This window comes from Mobula birostris, chromosome 4 (genome assembly GCF_030028105.1).
Source record: "Mobula birostris isolate sMobBir1 chromosome 4, sMobBir1.hap1, whole genome shotgun sequence".
Lineage (NCBI taxonomy): Eukaryota > Metazoa > Chordata > Chondrichthyes > Myliobatiformes > Myliobatidae > Mobula > Mobula birostris.
In genome coordinates, this window is record NC_092373.1 from 123583016 (window position 1) to 123607113 (window position 24098).

The 24098-nt window shown below is 41.5% G+C and overlaps 1 protein-coding gene across 3 annotated transcripts in view; it reads right to left on the reverse strand.

The window, feature by feature from the left end:
- The window catches only part of fstl5 (follistatin-like 5), a 747707-nt gene that overhangs the window by 86234 nt on the left and 637375 nt on the right, over positions 1 to 24098 (reverse strand). For 2 of the 3 annotated variants that reach the window (XM_072254701.1, XM_072254702.1), the window contains exons 11-12: positions 8907 to 8933; positions 8163 to 8281 (exon numbers count right to left, since the gene is read on the reverse strand). In XM_072254701.1, the coding sequence (XP_072110802.1) occupies positions 8163 to 8281; positions 8907 to 8933 (146 nt within the window). The remainder of the gene's footprint in view (positions 1 to 8162; positions 8282 to 8906; positions 8934 to 24098) is intronic. The other variant, XM_072254700.1, reaches the window with a different exon arrangement.

Genomic DNA, 24098 nt, shown 5'->3' on the forward strand with positions numbered 1-24098 from the left:
GAGGAACGAAAGGTGGGGGAGTAGCATTGCTTGTTAGGGAAAATATTACAGCAGTGCTCAGGTAGGACAGATTAGAGGGCTTGTCTACTGAGTCCTTATGGGTGGAGCTGAGAAACAGGAAAGGTATGGCCACATTAGTGTGATTGTATTACAGACCAATATTCAACGAGACTTGGAAGAGCAAATCTGCAGAGAGATAGCAGGCAACTGCAGGAAACATAAAGTTGTGGTGGTAAGGGATTTTAATTTTCCATACATTGATTGGGACTCCAATACTGTTAGGGGTCTAGATGGTTTAGAGTTTGTAAAATGTGTTCAGGGAAGTTTTCTAAATCAATATATAGTGGGACCAACTAGAGGGGATGCAATATTGGATCTCCTGTTAGGAAACGAGTTAGGACAAGTGACGGAAGTCTGTGTAGGGGAGCACTTTGGTTCCAGTGATCATAACACCATTAGTTTCAATTTGATCATGGACAAGGATAGATCTGGTCCTAGGGTTGAGGTTCTGAACTGGAAGAAGGCTAAATTTGAAGAAATGAGAAAGGATCTAAAAAGCGTGGATTGGGACAGGTTGTTCTCTGGCAAAGATGTGATTGGTAGGTGGGAAGCCTTCAAAGGGGAAATTTTGAGAGTGCAGAGTTTGTATGTTCCTGTCAGGATTAAAGGCAAATTGAATAGGAATAAGGAACCTTGGTTCTCAAGGGATATTGCAACTCTGATAAAGAAGAAGAGGGAGTTGTATGAAATGTATAAGAAACAGGGAGTAAATCAGGTGCTTGAGGAGTATAAGAAGTGCAAGAAAATACTTAAGAAAGAAATCAGGAGGGCTAAAAGAAGACATGAGGTTGCCTTGGCAGTCAAAGTGAAGGATAATCCAAAGAGCTTTTACAGGTATATTAAGAGCAAAAGGATTGTAAGAGATAAAATTGGTCCTCTTGAAGATCAGAGTGGTCGGTTACGTGCGGAACAAAAGGAAATGGGGGAGATCTTAAATAGGTTTTTTGCGTCTGTATTTACTAAGGAAACTGGCATGAAGTCTATGGAATTGAGGGAATCAAGTAGTGAGATCATGGAAACTGTACAGATTGAAAAGGAGGAGGTGCTTGCTGTCTTGAGGAAAATTAAAGTGGATAAATCCCCGGGACCTGACAGAGTGTTCCCTCGGACCTTGAAGGAGACTAGTGTTGAAATTGCAGGGGCCCTGGCAGAAATATTTAAAATGTCGCTGTCTACAGGTGAGGTGCCGGAGGATTGGAGGGTGGCTCATGTTGTTCCGTTGTTTAAAAAAGGATCGAAAAGTAATCCGGGAAATTATAGGCCGGTGAGTTTAACGTCGGTAGTAGGTAAGTTATTGGAGGGAGTACTAAGAGACAGAATCTACAAGCATTTGGATAGACAGGGACTTATTAGGGATAGTCAACATGGCTTTGTGTGTGGTAGGTCATGTTTGACCAATCTATTGGAGTTTTTCGAGGAGGTTACCAGGAAAGTGGATGAAGGGAAGGCAGTGGATATTGTCTACATGGATTTCAGTAAGGCCTTTGACAAGGTCCTGCATGGGAGGATAGTTAGGAAAATTCAGTTGCTAGGTATACATGGAGAGGTGCTAAATTGGATTAGACATTGGCTCAATGGAAGAAGCCAAAGAGTGGTGGTAGAGAATTGCTTCTCTGAGTGGAGGCCTGTGACTAGTGGTGTGCCACAGGGATCAGTGCTGGGTCCATTGTTATTTATCATCTGTATCAATGATCTGGATGATAATGTGGTAAATTGGATCAGCAAATTTGCTGCTGATACAAAGATTGGAGGTGTAGTAGACAGTGAGGAAGGTTTTCAGAGCCTGCAGAGGGACTTGGACCAGCTGGAAAAATGGGCTGAAAAATGGCAGATGGAGTTTAATACAGACAAGTGTGAGGTATTGCACGTTGGAAGGTCAAACCAAGGGAGAACATATAGGGTTAATGGTAAGGCACTGAGGAGTGCAGTAGAACAGAGGGATCTGGGAATACAGATACAAAATTCCCTAAAAGTGGCGTCACAAGTAGATAGGGTGGTAAAGAGAGCTTTTGGTACATTGGCCTTTATTAATCAAAGTATTGAGTATAAGAGCTGGAATGTTATGATGAGGTTGTATAAGGCATTGGTGAGGCCGAATCTGGAGCATTGTGTTCAGTTTTGGTCACCAAATTACAGGAAGGATATAAATAAGGTTGAAAGAGTGCAGAGAAGGTTTACAAGGATGTTGCCGGGACTTGAGAAAATCAGTTACAGAGAAAGGTTGAATAGGTTAGGACTTTATTCCCTAGAGCGTAGAAGAATGAGGGAAGATTTGATAGAGGTATATAAAATTATGATGGGTATAGATAGAGTGAATGCAAGCAGGCTTTTTCCACTGAGGCAAGGGGAGAAAAAAACCAGAGGACGTGGGTTAAGGGTGAGAGGGGAAAAGTTTAAAGGGAACATTGGGGGAGGGCTTCTTCACACACAGAGTTGTGGGAGTATGGAATGAGCTGCCAGATGAGGTGGTAAATGCGGGTTCTTTTTTAACATTTAAGAATAAATTGGACAGATACATGGATGGGAGGTGGTTGGAGGGATATGGTCCGTGTGCAGGTCAGTGGGACTAGGCAGAAAATGGTTCAGCACAGCCAAGAAAGGCCAAAAGGCCTGTTTCTGTGCTGTAGTTTCTATGGTTTCTATGGTTTCTAGATAGAGTGATCTGAAGTATTGTGCGTATTGTATTGGTAGATTCAATCTCGTCATCCTGAAAGTCAGCATTCACTCTGTGTCATTTTCTTATCAACAAGAAGTACAGATAGAACCATAGAATACTACAACACAGAAAACAGGCCATTCGGCCCTTCTAGTCTGTGCCGAAACTTTATTCCGCTAGTCCCATTGACCTGCACCCAATCCATAACTCTCCAGACTTCTCCCATCCATGTAACTATCCAATTTATTCTTAAAACTTGAGTGAGCCCACACTCACCACTTCAGATGGCAGCTCGTTCCACACTCCCACCACTCTCTGAGAGAAAAATTTCCCCCTAATGTTCCACCTAAACCTTTCCCCTTTCACCCTAAAGCCATGTCCTCTCGTATTTATCTCTCCTAATCTAAGTGGAAAGAGCCTGCTCACATTTACTCTGTCTATACCCCTCATAATTTTATAAATCTCTATCAAAGCTCCCCTCATTCTTCTACGCTCCAAGGAATTAAAGTCCTAACCTGTTCAATCTTTCCCTGTAACTCAACTCCTGAAGACCCAGAAACATCCTAGTAAATCTTCTCCGCAGTTTTTCAATCTTACTGATATCCTTCCTATAGTTAGGTGACCAGAACTGCACACAATACTCCAAATTTGGTCTCACCGATGTCTTGCACAACCTCACCATAACATCCCAACTACTATACTCAATACATTGACTTATGAATGCCAGGATGCCAAAAGCCTTCTTTACAAATACTTGTATATCCGATCTCTCAGAACACCTTCCAATAATTTACCTACTACTGATGTCTACCTGTGGCGCCGCTTTCCGGGAATTATATATCTGAACTCCCAGATCTCTTTGTTCCTCCGTACCCCTCAGTGCCCTACTATTCACTGTGTATGTCCTACCTTGATTTGTCCTTCCAAAATGCAACACCTCACACTTGTCTGCATTAAATTCCATCTGCCATTTTCTGGCCCATTTTTCCAGTTGGTCCAGATCCCTCTGCAAGCTTTGAAAGCCTTCCTCGCTGTCCACGCCTCCAATCTTACTGTCATCAGCAAACTTACTGATCCAATTTACCACATTATCATCTAGATCATTGATATAGACAACAAACAACAATGGTCCCAGCACAGATCCCTGAGGCACACCACTAGTCACAGGCCTCCGGTCTGAGAAGCAATTATCCATTACCACTCTCTGTCTTCTTCCACACAGCCAATTTCGAATCCAGTTTACAATCTCTCCATGGATACCTAGTGTCTGAACCACCTGAACTAACCTCCCATGTGGGACCTTGTCAAAGGCCTTACTGAAGTCCATGTAGACAACATCCACAGCCTTTCCTTCATCTACTTTCTTGGTAACCTCCTCAAAAAACTCTACAAGATTCGTTAAACATGATCTACCGCGCACAAAGCCATGCTGACTATTCTTAATCAGTCCTTGGCTGTTCAAATACTTGTATATCCAATCTCTCAGAACATCTTCCAATAGCTTACCTACTACTGATGTCAGGCTCACCAGCCTGTAATTACCTGGTTTACTTTTGGAGCCTTTTTCAAACAACGGAACAACATGAGCTACCCTCCAATCCTCCGGCACTGCACCCGTGGCTAAGGAGATTTTAAATATTTCTGCCAGGGCCCCTCCAATTTCTACACTAGTCTCTCTCAATGTCTGAGAAAATATCAGGTCAGGCCCGGGGGTTTTATCTACCTTTATTTGCTGTAAGGCAGCAAGCACCTCCTCCTCTTTAATCTCTATATGTTCCATGAAACTACTGCTTGTTTCCCTTCCTTCCATATATGCTATGCCAGTTTCCTGAGTAAATACTATGCAAAAACATGGTTTAAGATCTCCCCCATCTCTGAGGCTCCACACATAGACGACCACTCTAATCTTCTAGGGGACCAATTTTGTCCCTTACTATCCTTTTACTCTTAGTATACTTGCAGAAACCCTTCAGGTTTACCTTAACATTATCTCATTATCTGCCAAAGCAACCTCATGTCTTCTTTTTGCTTTCCTGATTTCCCTTTTTTAGTATTTTCTGACATTTTCTATACTCTTCAAGTACCTCAATTGTTCCTTGTGGCCTATACCTGCTCTACACCTCTCTCTTTTTCTTAACTAGATCGCCAATATCTCTTGTAAACCAAGGTTCCCTATGCCTGTTGACTCTGCTTTTAATCCTGGCAGGAACATGCAATCTCTGCACTCTCAAAAGATGGAGGCATTTACAGAATGAACTTTGAACCTTAAAGGCTTGGCAGTTGAAGACAGGACATCAAAACTACCCCAACTAAGATGCCCAAGCAGTTAGAATTTGCGGAACGCAAATATCTCGATTGTTAATGATAGTGATGGCCAGACCGTGAAGGGATTTGCAAACATCCATTAGAAATTTCAACTTGAGCTACTGCATTAATGTGAGCCAAAATTATTCAGTCATCTTTGGAGTGATAGACAATCACTGACTCCATTGGACTTGAGGCATGCAGGATGTCTCTTAAAAACTAAGTCACGAGGTGCCCTGTAGAACATCGAAACATTCATTCTCAAAACATGCCTGTTTGATGACAGGAGTCGAGATTGGAAATTCCACTGGGTACCTCTACACTTGTGGTAATCCAGTGTTGGCATACTTCAATGGCATCACTTCATGTGTAATGTTCCTTTTGGAATGTTATGCAGGAATCTAATTCTCAAGATTCAAGATGGTTTAATGTCATTTCCTGTACACTAGTGTAAAGCAGAATGAAATAATTGTTACTCCAGATCTAATGCAGTATAAAAGAACCCCACAAAAGATAAAGAGCACAAAATAATAAAAAAAAATACAATAAATATAAATACACAAGATTGTTTCTATACATAGATCAGCGGTCCCCAACCACCGGGCCGCGGACTGGTATCAGGCCGCAAATCGTGCTACCGGGCCGTGAGGAAACGATACGAGTCAGCTGCACCTTTCCTCATTCCCTGTCACACACTGTTGAACTTGAACATAGGGTTGCCAACTGTCCCGTATTTGCCGGGACATCCCGTATATTGGGCTAAATTGGTTTGTTCCATATTTCCCCCGCTAAGGCAGAGCGTTCCTATGAAACCTTTCATGCCGAAATGGCGCAAAGTGAAGAAAAATTTTTGTGCATTCCCAGACCCAAAAAAAAACCTACCAAATCATACCAAATAACACATAAAACCTAAAATAACACTAACATATAGTAAAAGCAGGAATGATATGATAAATACACAGCTTATATAAAGTAGAAGTAATGTATGTGCAGTATAGTCAGGAAGATTAAGCCAAAACGGATTTGTGGGGAAAAAAATCAGCACGTACGCGCATGCGCACATCACATATGTGTACGTCACTCACACATGCGCACACAGGTGCCCGCGCAAGGCTTCATGGTCATGGTAGTCTTTCACGGGGTAAACAAGTGTTCCGGGATTTGACTGCTATTTTTGTCCCTTATTTGGGAGTGAGAAAGTTGGCAACCCTAACTGTAAAAGACATGTTGAGGTGAGTTTAACCCTGCCTGAACACCACCAACCCTGGTCGGCTGGTTCGCAAGAATACTGTCAATATTAAACCGGTCCGCGGTGCCAAAAAGCTTGGGGGACCCCTGACGTAGATTGTATGTCCGTAAATTGATGCTAAGCATAGGAATGTCTTTGCACAAGGTGACTGACAGGAAATAATAAAGTAGTGGTGGTTGGAAGCATGGAGTGGTGAGTTGGTGGGTGGAGGTGTTGATCAGCCTTACTGCTTGGGGGAAGTAACTGCTTGAGTCTGGTGGCTCTTGTGTGGATGCTTCAGAGCCTCCTCCCTGATGTGAGTGACACAATCAGTCCATGAGCAGTGTGCCTGGAATCCTTTATGATGTTACTGGCCCTTTTCCAGTACCTTTTTATGTATATATCCTTGGTGGTAAGTAGGTTGGAGCCCAACATGCGTTGGGCAGTTTTGACTACCCATTGTAGAGCCTCCCTGTCTGTCACAGGGCAGTTTCCGTACCAAGCATTGATGCAGCTTGTTAGGATACGCTCTACTGCGCATCTGTAGAATGACCTGAGTACGGATGTGCAAAGTCCAGTGCTCTTCAGCCTCCTCAGGAAGTAGAGGAGTTGGTGAGCTTTCCTGACTGTGAAGGATATGTTCTGGGACCATGAGAGGCTGTGTCTGATGTTCACTCCCAGGAGTTTGAAACTGCTTGCAGTTTCCACTGCTTTGTCATCAATGGGGGTTGTGAGTGTGCAAGTTCTTGTGAAGTTGAAAACCGTCTCCTTTGTCTTGTCGACATTAAGGAAGAGGTTTCTTGTCTGGTACCAGACCTTGAGCTCTTCCAACTCCTCTCTCTAGGCTGTCTCATTGGTCCTAGAGCAAGACAGGCAGTGGCCACTTATGGAACAACTGGGCTTTATTAACTATATATGGGAAGGTTTCTCAGGTAAATCCCTCTGTTTAGTCCTGTATTCAGGCCTGTGCACATGTAAAACTGACTCCCAAATACTGACTCCCAATTTCCTTCCAACCTTTGTCTCCTTACCACAAAGCAAATCCCAGGCCTCCCCAGGCCCAATCCACACTTCATACCCTAGATGTGGACCTCACTCCCAATTCTCAGTGCAAACTTGTGTATTCGCGGTAGATTGACTTCATTGGGGTTAACCTATCATGTACACACCAGAGTCTCTGCTGCCAGGCATCACAGTGAAAGTCAACTACCTTGATCCTGATGCTCCTAGATCCAGATGTTCTTTGGAGCACTACACTCCCTGACAGTCTTCAAATCACAAAACACTCTGATGTTCTGAGAATGTTGATGTTAACCAAATATATGACAGGTGCATAACAAAATGATTATAGGGCCATCACTTACTCTGTTTGCAGCCTGTTTTACTGGTATTCTCTAGTGTTCAAACCATTAGGCTTACACTGTTTTTCTTTCAAGCAATTCCATTCATGCATTGACTGATTGGATTGCCTTCTAATGTTCCCTAAAAGACCCTCCTCATTGTGAAAAAGACAGCAGTGGTTCACAAGGTCTGCCCATTAAAACAAACATATATCCATCACAAACTGATCCTATTGGCATTCTCTGTAACACAAGAATGAATTCAAATGCAAAATCATACTTTGTTAATATTTCAGGTGCTATTTATTCACTCTATAAATACAATGATTTCGCTCTTGAAAGAAAATAAAACGACAAATTAATTGCTGGTTTATCCAAGGAAAAGCAATGTTGCAACTGGATGGGGCAAGCTTTAGAAAGTGAGAGAAGACACAGATTTCTAGTGGTGACTAGCTCAGTTTGAAGACACAACAAATGTGGAGCCTGGGCTAGCAGCATTGCAGGAAATGGTGACATTCCTTGACATTGCTCCATGAATCAATAGCTTTGAATGCAATTACACAAAGACAATTACCTGATGCCCTAGGAGTTTCTCCGAGGGCTTAATGTGCCTCTGAATCTCACATTCAATTGGCTGAATCACCTTGATCCCATCTTCATAAAATATATAGAACATGTTTCCTACTCCCAACCCTAGTGAGAGACAAAACATGAAAAGCAGGTTTAAAAGATAAAAGGAAATATTACAACACAGGAGATGGAAATTAGAACAAATAAAGCTGGAAGTGCACATTCAATCAGTAAGCAGGAAAAAAAAGGGGAAAATTCACCTAACATTGCCACCATTGCCACTATGCTACTTCCTGAACTATATTGAGGAAGATCCCACTGAAATTAACATTGTAGTCTTTTTCCAGAAGCTGGCTGACCAATTATGCACTTCCCTTGTTTATTTTTAAAAGCAGTATAAATTCTAGTGTATAAACAATCTATATTTGGACCAGATGCAATGTATAATTTTTTTTACAGTGGTTCAATGTGACCCGGGTAAACAATAATCTATAGCATTGGTCTAAGCTATTAAACATTCTCCAGAGAATTTTATAGCACTACTGCTATTAATGGCCAGCAGTTATGTACTTGCTATTACAAAATGTCCCAAGGGTAATTTACTATTTACCAACAGTACTTATTTAAATGTTTGGATGGAAACATTCATAGCAATAGCTTTAATGATAAATCAATTTTTAACAATTACTCCAGTAATGGAAAGGTGACAAGTACATAATCACTACAAGACAAGAACTTGCTTCAGTACCTTCCTCTCGCCACAGTATGTTTGCAACTGCAGCATCAAGAAAACAGAGAGAGCCAGAGTGTGATTAAACAGCTGCGAAAATATTAATTTCAACAACAAGCCAAAATGTCATAACTGACAATGTTAGATAGCAATGGTAATTTTTAACAAGACCGACAGAAATAAGCCATGCACAAAGTGTTCACAAAATGTTCCAATATATTCCCAATGGTGGGAGCATCCCGAGAGAAATAAAATGATCTTACAGCTTTATTTATCAGAAAGCAGGTAAGTGCGGTAGCCACTGTTCTAACTCTTATCTCTCCTTGGAAAATTATAAATGTAAAATACGTAGCCATATAATTTCTGATAACTTACTGTACTTTAACCTTTCCTTAAATATTATCAGATATAGAGCATAAATAATCTCATTCAAATTTCGTGAAGTCTCTAAGAGAAAAATTGAAATATCCACGTATTCCTAGAGCTCAGGGATTAAATATGAAAGGTAATAATAACAGTAATAATAAGTACTTTATTGATCCTGAGTGGGAAATTATTTCATTACAGCAGCAACATTTAAAAACACACTTAGTGATAATAATAAATATAATAATAATATTAACTAATAATAAAGCACCAAATAATAATGAACAAAATAATAAAGTAGAGACTATTGTACTCTGATATGTGTTCTCCTGTTGCACAGAGATGAACTGTTGTATATGCTTATTACATTGGATAGGAAAGATTTTCTGTAGCGATCCTTGTGAGCGCAGAGCTGAATGAGTCTGTTCGAAAGGGTGCTGTGCTGCTTTTTCAGTCGGTCATGGAGAGGAGGTGCCTGATTGTCCATAATGGATAACAGTTTGTTTAGTGACCTCCTCTCCACCACTAACTCAAAAGAGTCCGGGTTGTATCCAAGGACGGACCCAGCCTTTTTGATGAGCTTATTTAGTCTTTTTGCATCACCAGTACCGATGCTGCTCCCCAACATAAAGCTGCAAAGACGACTGCACTCGCTACAACAGACTGGTAAAAGATCTATAACATCCTGCTGCACACATTGGAGAATCTCAGCTTCCTTAGAAATTAGACTCTGCACATCCCTTTCTTGTAAACAGTCTGGTTTTCCACTCAAGTCTGTTGTCGAGGTGAACACCCAAGTATTTGCACTCCTCCACCACCTCAATTTCTCCTCCCAGAATGTATGCAGGACACTTCACAGTCCCCTTCTTCCTAAAATCAATTGTCTTCTCCCCAGTTTTGGCCACATTCAGGAGCAGGTGGTTCCTCCGGCACCTTTCCACAAACCTGTCCACCAGTCCTCTGTACTCTGACTTCTGCTCATCTCTGATAAACACAACCACCGCAGAGTCATCTGAGAAAATTTGCAAGTGACAAGACTCAGATTTGTACTGAAAGTCTGAGGTGTACAGTGTGAACAGAAACAGAGACAGGACAGTCCCTTGTGGGGCTCCAGTGTCACTCACCAACATCTCAGACAGAGAACTACCCCAGGTATAGAAACTGAGGTCTATCTGTCAGGTAGTCAGTAATCCAGGAGACAGTGGATTTGTCTATGCCCATCCTTTGCAACTTCTCACTCAGAAGTGGCTGAATTGTATTGAAGTCACCAGGGAAATCAAGAAATGTGATTCTCACAATGCCACAGCATCATCCAGGTGGGAGTGAGCTCTCTGAACAGGTAGATGATGACATCATCCACTCTCGCATGGGGTTGGTAGGGAAACTGTAGCGGGTCCACTGAAAATCTCACCTGTGGTACAAGGTACGTCAGGACCAGCCGCTCCAGCACCTTCATCACATGAGATGTGAGGGCAATTGGTCTGTAGTCATTAAGATCAGATGGAGTCACCATCTTGGGTACAGGAACCAAGCAGGAAGTTTTCCATAGCACTGGCATCTTTTCCTGACTCAGACTCAGACTCAGATTGTAAAGATGCTGCAAAATACCAGACAGCTGGCACACCCAGACCTTCAATACCCTGGGCTGATACCACCTGGCCCAGCAGCTTTGCCTTGATGTCGTCTCTCCAGCTGTCTCCTAACCTGACCTGCAGTCACAGTCAGGTGGGGGAGGGTGGTCATCCGCATGGAGACAGGATACCCCAAAGTTCAGGGGTTTGGAACACAAGCATTCACCAGAGGGGAGGGAGGGGTGTAGGGAGAAAGCTTCAGGGGCAGAAAGGGTGTGTGGTTTGGGCACATGGAGGAGGGGACAGCAAGAGGTCCCATGCTGAACCTGGTGAAAAACAAGTTCAGTTCGTTGGCCCTATCCAGGCAGCCCTCGATCTTCCTTTCCTTAATCTTGATCTGCTTCGTGCCCAACCACACGTCCCCTGTGCTATTCTGCTGGAGCTTGTATTCCAGCTTCCTCTTGTACGATTCTTTGCCCTCCCTCAGCTTTATCGTCAGTTCACTCTGTACTCGCCTCAGTACTTGTCTTTCTCCAGACTTGAAGATTTTCCTCTTCATATTCAAAAGTTCTTTTCAGGTCACTGGTGATCCAGGGCTTGTTGTTGGGGAGGCAACATACAGTCCTGGCTGGCAAGATGGTGTTCTCACAGAATTTGATATAGTCTGTGATACAATCAGTCATTTTGTTAATGTCCTCCCTGTGTGGCTCACATAACACATCCCAGTCCATCCTCTCAAAGCATTCCTGTAGTGTCTCATTAACATCCTGATCCACCTCCTTACAATCCTTGTTGACACAGGCTGCCGCTGGACAAGAGGTACGTACCTGGGTGTTAGCAGGACCAGGTTGTGATCAGATCTGTCAAGTCGGGGGAAGGTAGCGGCACGGTATGTGTCCTTTACATTCGCATAAAGAAGGTCCAGTGTTCCATTGTCCCATGTAGGGCAGCTGACATATTGACAAAATGTTGGTATTGTTGCCTCGATTAAAATTCCCAGTAACAGCCACAAAAGCATTGGGATATTGAGTTTGCATTCTAGTAACGGTCAAAGGAACAGCATAGCACGTTACATTCAGAGGAACACGAGGGAAAACGTCTTTACTCAGAGGGTCGTGAACATGTGGAACGAGCTGCCAGTACAAGTGGTGCACGTGAGTTCAATTTCAACATTTAAGAGAAGTTTGGGGAGGTACATGGATGGTAGGGGTATGGAGGGCTATAGTTGCAGTGCAGGTTGATGGGAGTAGGCAGCTTAAATGGCACGGTACAGACTAGATGGGGCAAAAGGCCTGTTTCTGTGTTGTACTTTTCTATGACTCTATCAATCTACGTACTATGGTCCAAAATAATCCAACTGGAATTCAATTTTGATTACAGCAACAGAGTTTAAATGCAATCTAAATTAACCCCAATTATGGCAATTTTAAAGATGCAGTATGTACCATGCTATAAAACAATAGATCGGAAATACTGATGAATTCTTCTCATGGAGTAATGATGGAATGTTAATCTAAATTGATGGATGTGCTGAATAGCACTTCAGTACTTCAAACTCAAAGAGGTCAATAGCTGCCTACAGTAAATTACCTTTAATATAATTGTGATATAATTAAAAAGATTGTCACAAATTACTATCTCTTTACCCAACACGGATTGTCTTTGATCAGTACGAAGATATTTTGAAGAGAAAATTTGATGTGAGAGGGAGAAAAGTTTTTTAAACAGTAGGGCAGAATTAGGATGTCTACCTTGATCAGATGTGACAGTGTGGCCAAAACTGAAGAAGAATGTGAAAAGGTGGAGTGAATTATTTTTGGCTCGACTTGAGGAGCATACAGAAAAATGTGGTTTCAAAAAATTAGAAAAGACAAGTATTTTCATGAGGCAGGAGTAACAACCTTCTGATGTACATAACTGGAGCAAAATCTCAAAGACTTGTCTTTGCACTGTTTTCCAAGGATGACTGACAATTTTAAAGCAAATTTGTGTTGTAATATTTTGAGTATTCCCACAAACATTATACAAGAAACTGTAACTCAAGAATGGAGCATTTACTCATTAGGTCAATTTCTCCAGAAATTTTGCTCACCCAAATTCTCTACAAGTCACAAACTTTTTTCATTTCTTCAACATAGGTTGTAGTATTTTTTTCCATCAATATGGATTGAAAGGGATGGATGATATTAGGTTAATTAGTGACAGTGGCAAACAGCAAAATAAGTAATCATTCCATTTGAATCTGCTCGAATTAGTTGTCCCAAACATTCAGAAAATGTCATTGTTATTATTTCAGCCAAAGGAACAATAGATTTGGAAAGTACTATTTAACTCTCATTATAAATAAAAGTATATAAAATTGTATTTGCTATCAATATTTTTCAGTGAATTAGTCTCTAAATACTGTTATTGGTCACAATACCTCCAAACATGCTTCTTTCTAAATACTAAAATAATCTAAGGAACAATCTCTGTTTTGTGATCTACAAGTTCTCTAAGGATTTTTTGGGATATGTTCTTAGTGCTTAAAAAAAGCACAGTATACTACTGGTGCAGTAAGACATTACAGCATCATAGAATGGCTACAGCTGAGGAGGAAATGGGCCATTTGGCCCATCATAAGCATGCCAGCTCTCTACCAGAGCAGCATTCTAGTTTCCGCCACTGGCCTTTTCTGTTGAACTCCAGTCTGATAAATTTATTGCGGCAAACAAGATGCTGGCCTAAAGGGGAAGTCTAACATCTGCAGTCTCTTATGCATTCTCTTATGTAGCTAAGGAAAAAATAAGATAACATGCCTTAAGGATAATGACTAGTGGGTCTGACATCCGTCATCATGAAGTTCTTCAAGGGGTTGGTCAAGGCTTGAATTAACTTCAGCCTTCCGGACAACTTTGAGCTACTGCAATTCACCTACCACCAAAACAGGTCTACAGCGGATGCAATCTCCAAGGCTCTTCACTCATCCCTGGAGCATATGGACAGTGGAGACAACTATATTATACTATAGTTTATTGACTACAGCTGTGCCTTCAACACTATAATTCTAAGCAAACTCATTTCCAAACGTTGGACCCTATAAGTCAACACCTCACTCTGCGATTGGATTTTTGACTTCCAGACCAAACGAGCAGAATAAGGAAGATAGGCAGTAGCAACTCCAGCAAGATTATTCTAAACACGGGCCTCCAGAAGGTTGCGTGCTCAGCTCCCTACTGTAGTCCCTAAACACTTATGACTGCACGAGATCCATCTACAAGTTTGCAGATGATACCACTGTAGTGGACTATATTTCAAATAATGTGTCAGAGTACAGGAGGGAGATAGCTTAGTAAAATTTTTAATGATAACAACCTTTTCTTCAAAGTCAACAAAGCAAAACAGCTAGTCAGTAACTGCAAGAAGGGGGACAGTGCACTTGCTCCTGACTTTATCAAGAGTATTGAAGCTGAAAGATTTGAGAGCTTCAAGTTCATAGGAGTAAACATCACTAGTAGCCCGTCTGGTCCAATCACACAGATACCATGGCCAGAAAGCTCACCAATGCCTCTACTTCCTCAGGAGGCTAAAGAATGCTGGCATATTCCCATTGACCTTTACCAGTTTTTAATGTTGCACCACAGAAAGCATCCTATCTCAAATGGTTGAAATGGTTCAATTTAATATCAGATAATATATGCAGAATACAACCTGAAATTCTTACTCTTCGCAGACATCCACGAAAGAAGAAACCCCATAGAATTTTAATATATATTATTTCTGTTTTTGCATGACTTTTAATCTGTTCAACATTCATATACTGTAATTGATTTACTTATTTGTTTATATTTACTTTTTTCCTTCTATATTACGTATTGCATTGAACTGCTGCTGACAAATTAACAAATTTCATGACACATGCTGGTGATAATAAACCTGATTCTGATTCCCAATGGTAGGATAGAAACATCAGAACCCTGAAAGCCTCCTTCCCCTCCCTCGCACAAGCAGCAACAGAAGCATTAACCCTCCCCCCCCACTTGTGCCAACAGAAGCACAGACACCACACTGCCCCCCCTCCCAACCATCATGCAATCAATACGAAAAGCCCCCAAGGAGACTTTGATCTGGAGTCCATCAAGAGCTACAGTCCATAACCCAGCACTTCGGTCTCTCAGATAGGCTCTCTCTCCTCATTGAGCAGAGAGAGGTTGCTCCTGCAACAATGAGAGCGGCAAGAGTAACTCACTGTTCCAACGTTACAATCTTCTGCGCCACCTCTCCAAGCCCCCCGCACCTGAAGACCAACAGGCTCTCACTCACTCTCAAAAGAACGAGATGAATGGCTTGGTATGGCAAATACTCTGCAGGCAACCATGAGAAACTGCAGAAAATTGTGGACACAGCTCAGTACGTCATGGAAATCAGACTCCCTTCCACGGTCTCTGTCTATACTTCGCACGGCTTCTATCAAGAGCCAGCATTATCAAAGAACCCACCTACCCTAAACATTCTCTCTTTCCCCCTCTCAGCAACAGGCAGAAGGTACAAAAGTCTGAAAGCACGGACCACCGGCTCATGGACATCTCCCTCCCTGCTGTTTTAAGACTACCAAATGGTTCCCCAGTATGATAAAATGGACTACTGACATCATAATCTACCAGGTTATGACCTTGTACCTCATTGTCTATATGCAATGCACATTTTCTATAGCTGTTGCACTTATACCTGTTTTCTATAGGCATTACACTTTATATTCTGTATTCTGTTATTGTTTTACCTTGTTCTACCTCAAAACACCGTGTAATGATGAGATCTTTGTGAGCAGCATGCAAGACAAGCTTTTCAGTGTATCTCAGTACATGAGACAATAAACCAATTATAATTCAAAACTTCTTTGTTAAATCGCTTGAAATACTAATGACGTTTGCAGTCATAATTACTGCAATGAAAGCTTGAATCAAGGAGTTACAAATATTTCAGGCTGAATGGATGAAAATGGCCTTGTGTTTAAATTGAACTTATTTTCTGGCTTCAGGCAGTGCTATTTTTTTCACCCAGCACGTCTGGTTAAATAAACAGTAGATGTTGTAACATGCTTAAGGGTGACACATAATTCTCCAGACAAATTGTGCCCAATGATTAGAAATTAGTTGTAGCTGCTCGCAGCAGCTGATCTACAACAATGTGTTGCCTGGATCTTCTTGGTAAATATTATTTAAATTCTTTTATAATCCATTTAAACAGAGCAAGCCCGGGACTCCAGTGAACATTATTCAAACTGGCTGACAGATTCAGAGCATCAGCAAGACTCCAAGACCAAATTCATTTCACTGGGGATTGCAAGGCTGCAGATAAATTTTGAAGTGTATTATCTATATACTTCATGTTTCCTGATATTTTCTTGGCCCAGGCTACTGTAATCTGTGATGATTCAGAATATTGCAGACAGCCTGTGTCAATAATACTTGGCTGAAGTACTCTGACTGTGCTTAGTAGTAAGATGTCGTAAATTGGCATTTTACATATTTAAATAAGAATAGGATTATATAGAATTATATAAGCACTATGATGGGTCCTTTTACACTTTGCTTAAACCTTCTTTACTCATCTACATCAATTTGCATAACTTTCTAGCCCTTCTGCAGTTTACACTTTAAAAAGAATTTGCAATCCAAATGGCATCTTTTTACATTACTTTAAGGATTCCAGCAGGTCCAAATACTAATTGTTGTTGTTGTTCCTTTTTGTGTCTGCATGGTTTTTTTTGCTGTTTCCTTAGCATTTGTCTGTTTTTTACAAGGTCGAGTTGCCAGCTCAACGCCCAAGCCAGCATGGATGGAAAGCCGGTCGGATTCGAACCTGGAACCATTCGGCTCGAAGTCCATTGCTGATGCCACTACACCACCAGCCTGAAATACTAATTACAAGAGCACCATATGGGAAAGCTTGTGTAGCTGGACAAATTTCATCTCTCTTCCCCTTTTAATGTTTGTAATGGAGTGGTGTGCACAACCAAAATTGTGAACTTACGACTACCTGTCTGACATTTTAAATTTTGATAAATGTACAGAATTGCATTAATTGCAAATTAGGACTAAATGATGTCTTTACAATCACAGAATTATTGGCTCTATCTGGTAGCAATGCTGGTTCTTGAAATAGCCACACATCTCAATGCATTGTTGCAATAAAATGGAAAACACCCAGTTTCAACTTTATTTAAGGAATCTCAGTTGCAGCAAGGGAAAGCTTGAAACAAGTTTGAAATAAAATTGACAGCAGTCACTTGTGAACATCGAGCCTTAAATTCTTCCATCCTTTAATGCCTTTGACAATCAGGTTCTTCTTTGAAGAAATAACAGGCACAGGTCAGTGGATGCTGTTGACATGGACTTTCAGAAGGCTGCTGACATGAAATTGCTGAACAAGATTAGAGCCTGTGGTATTACAGGAAAGATATAGGCATGGATAGAAGATTGGCTGACTGGCAGAAGGTAATGAATGGGAATAAAGGGACCCTTTTCCAGATGGCTGCGATTGACAAGTGGTGTTTCCCAGAGGTTGTTATTGTGTCTGCTACTTTTCACTTTCTATGTTAATGATCTGGATAATGGAATTAATAGCTTTGTGGTCCAGCTTGCGGATGGTAGGTTGAGGGGTAGGTAGTGTTGAGGAAGCAGGCGGTATGCAGAAGGACTTGGGCAGATTAGAATGGGCAAAGTAGTGGGAGATGGAACACAGTGTAGTGCAGCGTACACTTTCTTAGAAGGAATAAATGTGTAGACTACGTTCTAAATGGAGAGTGAACCCAGAAACTGGAGTTGCAAAGGTGGGAATTGGGAGGAGCTAGGAAAGATGGTGCCAGACGTTTTTGTAGATCCAGGTGACTTCTTCCAGATTGTCCACAAAACAGTTTATTCTTCCTTTCTTATGTCTTTCTTTTCAAGGTGGCCGGGATTCTGTCAGAGCCCGTGACCTACAGTTCAAACTATGTTTTTCCGCAAGTGGTGAGTTTTTGCACTGGCAGTTCGATATCTCCAGGAGCGGTCTGGAAGATGTGCACTTTTTGGGTTGGGGGGAGCCGGTGCAACCCCGTAGATGACCCTACTCCTTTCCGATTTCCCCGACCGAAGCACTGTAGAAGACGGGAACATTGAGACAGCAGGCAGTGGAAGAAAGCCCCTGTACTCGTGATACTTCTCCCTCTCTCTCTCTCTCTCTCTCTCTCTCTCTCACTCTCTCTCTTGATGGAGGGGGAAAACCTGTTGGTCTCCGAGTCAGAGTGGGGGGGGGAGATTTGGAGGAGTGACACAGAAGATTGTAACATTCGAACAGAGAGCTATTTGTCTCTCACCCTCGTTGTTGTAGGAGTGACCTCTGTCTCCCTCACTGGTGAGAGAGAGCCTATCTGAGATACCAAAGTCCTTTGTTATGGACTGTAGTTTTTGATGGACTCTAGATCATGGTCTCTTTGGGAACTTTTGCTATTGATTGCATGGTGGGGTGGGAGGGGCTGAGCTTCAGCTGGTGCAAGTGAGGGAAGGGGGAGGGTCAATACTCCTGTTGCTGCTTGTGTGTGGGAGGGGGTGGGGGCTTTGGGGTTCTGATATTACAATCATTCAGTTTTGGGGCTTCTCGTTTCATGGATATCTCTGTGAAGAGTAAGAATTTCAGGTTGTATACTGCAGACATTCTTGGATGTTAAATTAAACCACTTGAAAGGGATTTTGGAGTCCTGGTACATGATTTCCTAAAGATTAATTTGCTGGTTGAGTCATAAGTAAGGAAGGCAAATAAAACATTAATATTCATTTCCAGAAGACTAGAATATAAAAGCAGGGACGTGATGCTGAGGCTTTACGAGACATGGGTCAGAGTACGTTTAGAGCTTCGTGAGCAGCTTTGGGCACCATATCCAAGAAATGATTCACTGGTATTGGAGGAGGTCCAGAGGAGGTTCACAAGAATAATCCTGGGAATAAAAGGGTTAAGCATTTGATGGCTCTGGGCCTGCACCCACCAGAGTTTCAGAGAATGATGGGGAATCTCAATCAAATCTATTGAATATTGAAAAGCCTAGAACAGATAGAGTAAACTGTATGTGCAAAGGATGTTTCAAATAGGGGAGAGTACATATATGACCAGAAGTCACATCCTTAGAGTGGAAGAGCGTGGCTTTAGAACAGAGATGAAGAGGAATTTCTTTAGTCAGAAGGTGGTGAATCTGTGAAAATTATTGCCATGGACGGCTGTGGAGACCAAGTCACTGGTTGATAGGTTCTTTTTATTGGTAAGGGTGTCAAATGCGAGGGGGTAAAGGTAGGAGAATGAGGGAAACTAAATCAGCCATGATTGAATGTCAGAGTAGGTTGAGGGGCCGAATGGCTTAATTCTGTTCCTACAGTATGTCTTATATTCTTATGGTCTCAAAGCAGCTGTAAACTTCTAACCTTAAACTCTTCCATCATCTAATAGAAGTTATAAATTGTCTTTTTGATATTTGGCATTCCATTTTACCTGAAGATAAAATCATAAATTATACTAACTATTTCTAAAGGATTTGGAATTAATTCCAAGTTTGAAATTTTGGAATTATGTTTATTAATATGCTTAAAATATCAATTGTTTAATACCAGACAAAAGTCACTGATTTGCAAATTGGATGATAACAATGCAGTGGGAATCTCAAGACCTACGGTGCTTTTCATCATGACTGACAAGTTAGAAGGGACAGACTGAAGGCATTCTGATGAATGCTGGAAAAATATTTTAGAAAATCAATTTTCTGTATTCTATGGTGCAGAATGTAACCCGATAGCACAGCAGCAGAAATCCCAAAGATTTGAAGAGATATTGACAGAGTGCAAATAGCAATGTCAAGAAGCCATGTGTCCTGATTATACTGATTATTAAAGCATTGATGAAATGGATGAAGACAATCTGAGGTAAAATTTACAGTTTAAATAGAATGCGATACTACTGGAAGAGAAATTGGTCTTTGTTGTTGCCATTTCACTGACAGAAATGAACTAATTCCGGAGAGCTCTCTTCTGTACCTAGAATCCTTGAAAAAGGTCTGGCACAAAACTGGTCTTGGATCACATCCAGGCATTCAACAATTTTATGTGGAACATGGCTCAGGAGTTGGGGGCAGAGGAGACACTTCCAATGAAAGTCAAAACTGGGTAACAATCAGTTTTCAATTTGTTCATGAGTTGAGAAATACATTTAAAAAAACACTCTATGGTCAGGAGAGCTTCACAATATTGCAATAGCATCAAAACTGCTCCAGAGTGATTATAAAGAACAACTTCTAGAAATGGAGAAAGAGAAAAAACTAGTTATGTCAATCATAGGAACATAGGTATCTTGACTGTTGAAAATAACATTAGGGGAGCTTCTTCATACCTACAGATGCTAACAAATTGAGCATCTTAACCCTGGTATGGTCTATATTTAAGAGGTGGCCAGCTGCATTTCTCAGGAGTAAGTGTGGCCTAACCAGTGGCAGTCAGGAGGACATATCTTCTATATTTTACCATTATTCAGAGCCCAGAGGAATGGGAATGGAAATGGGAATGTCCACAAGACTCCTGAGGGATAATGCCATCCCAAATGACTGATACTCTGCCCCATTATCTTTTCACAAACAAGAGAATATCTGCAGATGCTGGAAATCCAAGCAACACAGACAAAATGCTGGAGGAACTCAGCAGACCAGGCAGCATCTATGGAAAAAAGTACAGTCAACGCCTCAGGCCTAGTCCCTTCAGTAGGACAGGAGAAAAGAAGATGAGGAGTGGAGTTAAAAGGTGGGGGAAGGAGAAACTTAAGGTGATAGATAAAACTGGGATGAACATGGGTGAAGTAAAGAGCTGGGAAGTTGACTGGTGAAAGAGGTACAGGGCTGGAGAAGAGGGAATTTAATAGGAGAGGACAGAAGGCCATGGAATAAAGGAAAGGGGGAAGGAGCACCAGAGGGAGGTGATGGTCAGGCAAGTAGATTAGGTGAGAGAGGGAAAGGGGGAGCGGGACTGGTGAAGGAGGGTGGGGGTGGCATTACCACAAGTTCAAGAAATCGATGTTCATGCCATCAGGTTGGAGGCTACCCAGACGTAATATGAGATGTTATTCCTCCAACCTGAGTGTGGCCTCATCGCAACAGTAGAGGAGGCCATGGATATATCAGAATGGGAATGGGAAGTGGAATTAAAATGGGTGGCCACCGGGAGATCGAGCTTTTTCTAGCAGACAGAGTGTAGGTGCTCGATAAAGCGGTCCCCCAATCTACATCGGGTCTCACCAATATACAGGAGGCCTCACTGGGAGAAGCAGACACAGTAGATAACCCCAAAAGAGTCACAGGTGAAGTGTCGCCTCAACTGGAAGGACTGTTTGGGGTCCTGAATGGTAGTGAGGGAGGAGGTGTAGGGGCAGTTGTAGCACTTGTTCCACTTGCAAGGATAAGTGCCAGCAGTGAGATCAGTGGGGAGGGACAAATGGATGAGGGAGTTAGGTATGGAGCAATCCCTGCAGAAAGCAGAAAGTAGGGGGAAGCGAAAGATGTGCTCGGTAGTGGAATCCTGTTGGAGATGGCGGAATTTGAGCAGAATTATGTGCTGGACGTGGAAGCTGGTGAGGTAGTAGGTGAAGACAAGAGAAACCCTATCCCTGGTAGGGTTTTGGTAGGATGGGGTGAGAGCAGATGTGCATGAAATGGAAGAGGACAGTATTGATGGTGGAGGAAAAGAAGCATCTTTCTTTGAAGAAGGAGGACATCTTCTTCACTCTGCAATGAAAATCCTCATCCGGAGAGGAGTTGCAGTGGAGATGGAGGAACTGAGAGAAGGGGATGGCGATTTTGCAAGTAACAGGATGGGAAGAGGTATAGTTCGGGGAGCTGTGAGAATCAGATGGCTTATAATAGATATCAGTAGATGAGCTGTCTCCAGAGATAGAGACAGAAAGATCGTGAATGGGGAGGGAGGTGTTGGAAATGGACCAGGTAAAATTGAGGGCAGGGTGGAAGTTGGATGCAAAGTGGATGAAGTTGACAAGTTCCACATGGGTGCTGGAAGAAACACCAATGAAGTCATCAACGTAATGTTGGAAAAGTGGGGGGCGGCCACCAGTGTGGGCTTCAAACATAGACTGTTCCACGCAGCCAACATAAAGGCAGGCATGCCTTTATGGGACCCATGCACGTGCCCATGGCTGCACGTTTTGTTTGAAGGAAGTGGGAGGAGCCAAAGGAGAAACTATTAAGTTTGAGGGCAAGTTCCGCTAGACAGTGAAGAGTGTTAGTGGAGGGGAACTAGTTGGATCTGGTGTCCAGAAAAAAACACGGAGAGCTTTGAGGCCTTCCTGGTGGGGGAAATTATCTTTTCCTAATTCCTCCCACAACTGACAGCAGCAGATGATAAAGAGAAACAATGCAAACTGGTACTGCAGTTACATCCTCCATTCTGCTGTGAAGGCATAGAGCACACAAACAGATCCTTGGGCAATGTTGGTGGTTTCTTGTTTGTACTTGAATAACTAAAAGAATTAAAGACTGTAGAAAAACTACATAGTGGAGATCCATGATGAGGCAAAGTGATTCCATTAGGCTCATGAAGCAGTAAGACCAGGCTGTAAGTCACATTCTGAAAGCTTTTACTTTAACATAGTTAATGTTCTAACTGAGAGATTGCCACTTGATTTTGATAAACATCGGCCTGTCAAACCAGTTGCAATTGAGCACATATCTGTTTATTTTATGAACATTCTGTGTAGAAAATTGTACTAGAAATGGATCAATTTAATGGCAAAAATGCTGCCTCATATATGCCATGCATGAGGCTGAATAGATAGACAAATAGGAAACTAATTCTGCTGTGGAATTACTCCACTGGAAACTGGCTGCTAGAACAGTAATTGCATTGTCCTTCTCATTTTAGAGTTCAATGAGAAAAATAAGCACAGTGCCTCTTCCCCCAATGTCTACCCTCATCATTTATTTCTCAGTCTTGCATCTGGCCATTCAAAATATCATTGCAATTTATTTGTTTGTCATTGCTACTTCATTTACCTCTTATTGTTTGCAATCTTTCTTCAATTTAGTGTCAACTACAGGAGTGTACATATCTGCTTGCTGCAGGTCATTCAAATCTATGTTAAACAATTAAAGACCAGAACTCTTTGACTGGGCACTCTGAAGTGGATCTCTTGCTGTGTCAACTCATGTTTATTCAATTTATCCAATGAGGGAACTTCTCCGAGTACAATTTTCTGAGCTTACGGCAAACCTGTCTCTTTCCCATAGGTATAGCCACAGTGCCGCAGTGAATGCCTTAATGGAATAATTGGAAAAAGAGCTCAAGCCCCACAATTGCATTTTAGAATTTCAAATTGGATTTGAAAAATCTTCAAGCTAAAAAACAAAATTGACATTAGCAAATTTAAGTCACAAGGCTGATGGATTATTGCAAAAATTTGACTGTTTTGCTGGCTTTCGATATTGAAAGCAAGGTAATTTCTAAAGTAAGTAATGTTTGGCACAGCATTGTGGGCCGAAGGAGCTGTATTGTGCTGTAGGTTTTCTATGTTTCTAAGTGTCAACAATATTGCTGAAAGCCTGGTGTTACATATAACCCACAGAGAAGTTAGCTACTGAATTTTATGATCTATGATAATAGGGAAGAAAATTTTCTTTGACCCTTACATACTGTTCGGGTCAAATTTGACCCATTTTGACATTTGACAGCAGTAAAAACACCCTAAATGCCATTTTTTTTGCTGAAATTTGATGACTTTTCTTAAAGTGACACAAAATGCTCAAAAATGAAAATATTTAAAAATTTTATACTTTTGTACAGGTGCTACAGATTTTTGTACATTGAGGCTGTTCCGAGTCAAATTTGACTCTTATCTATTGAAATGGATTTTAGATCTCTGACACATTAATTAAGGATTAATCACCCATTTTAGGCTATTTATACATTCTAAATAGATCTGTGATTCAAAATTTGGTATAGACACTTGTTATGAGGGGATTCTTGGGCCGGGTCAAAATTGACCAGGAACATACTGTGAAGGTATAGAATATGAACAGGTTGTCTGGATTAATCATATTAAGAAATGTTTCCTTAAGCATATTCTTCATTTTACTCTGTGTGAATTCATACACTAGACAATCAATCATATAGTGTGCCTGTTATGCAACAATGTCAAAATGTCTCAGACATTCAGGTCATAGTGTGAGTTTAAAGCCTTAGTCTGTAAATAATGTAAATATCCTGCCTTAAAAGCA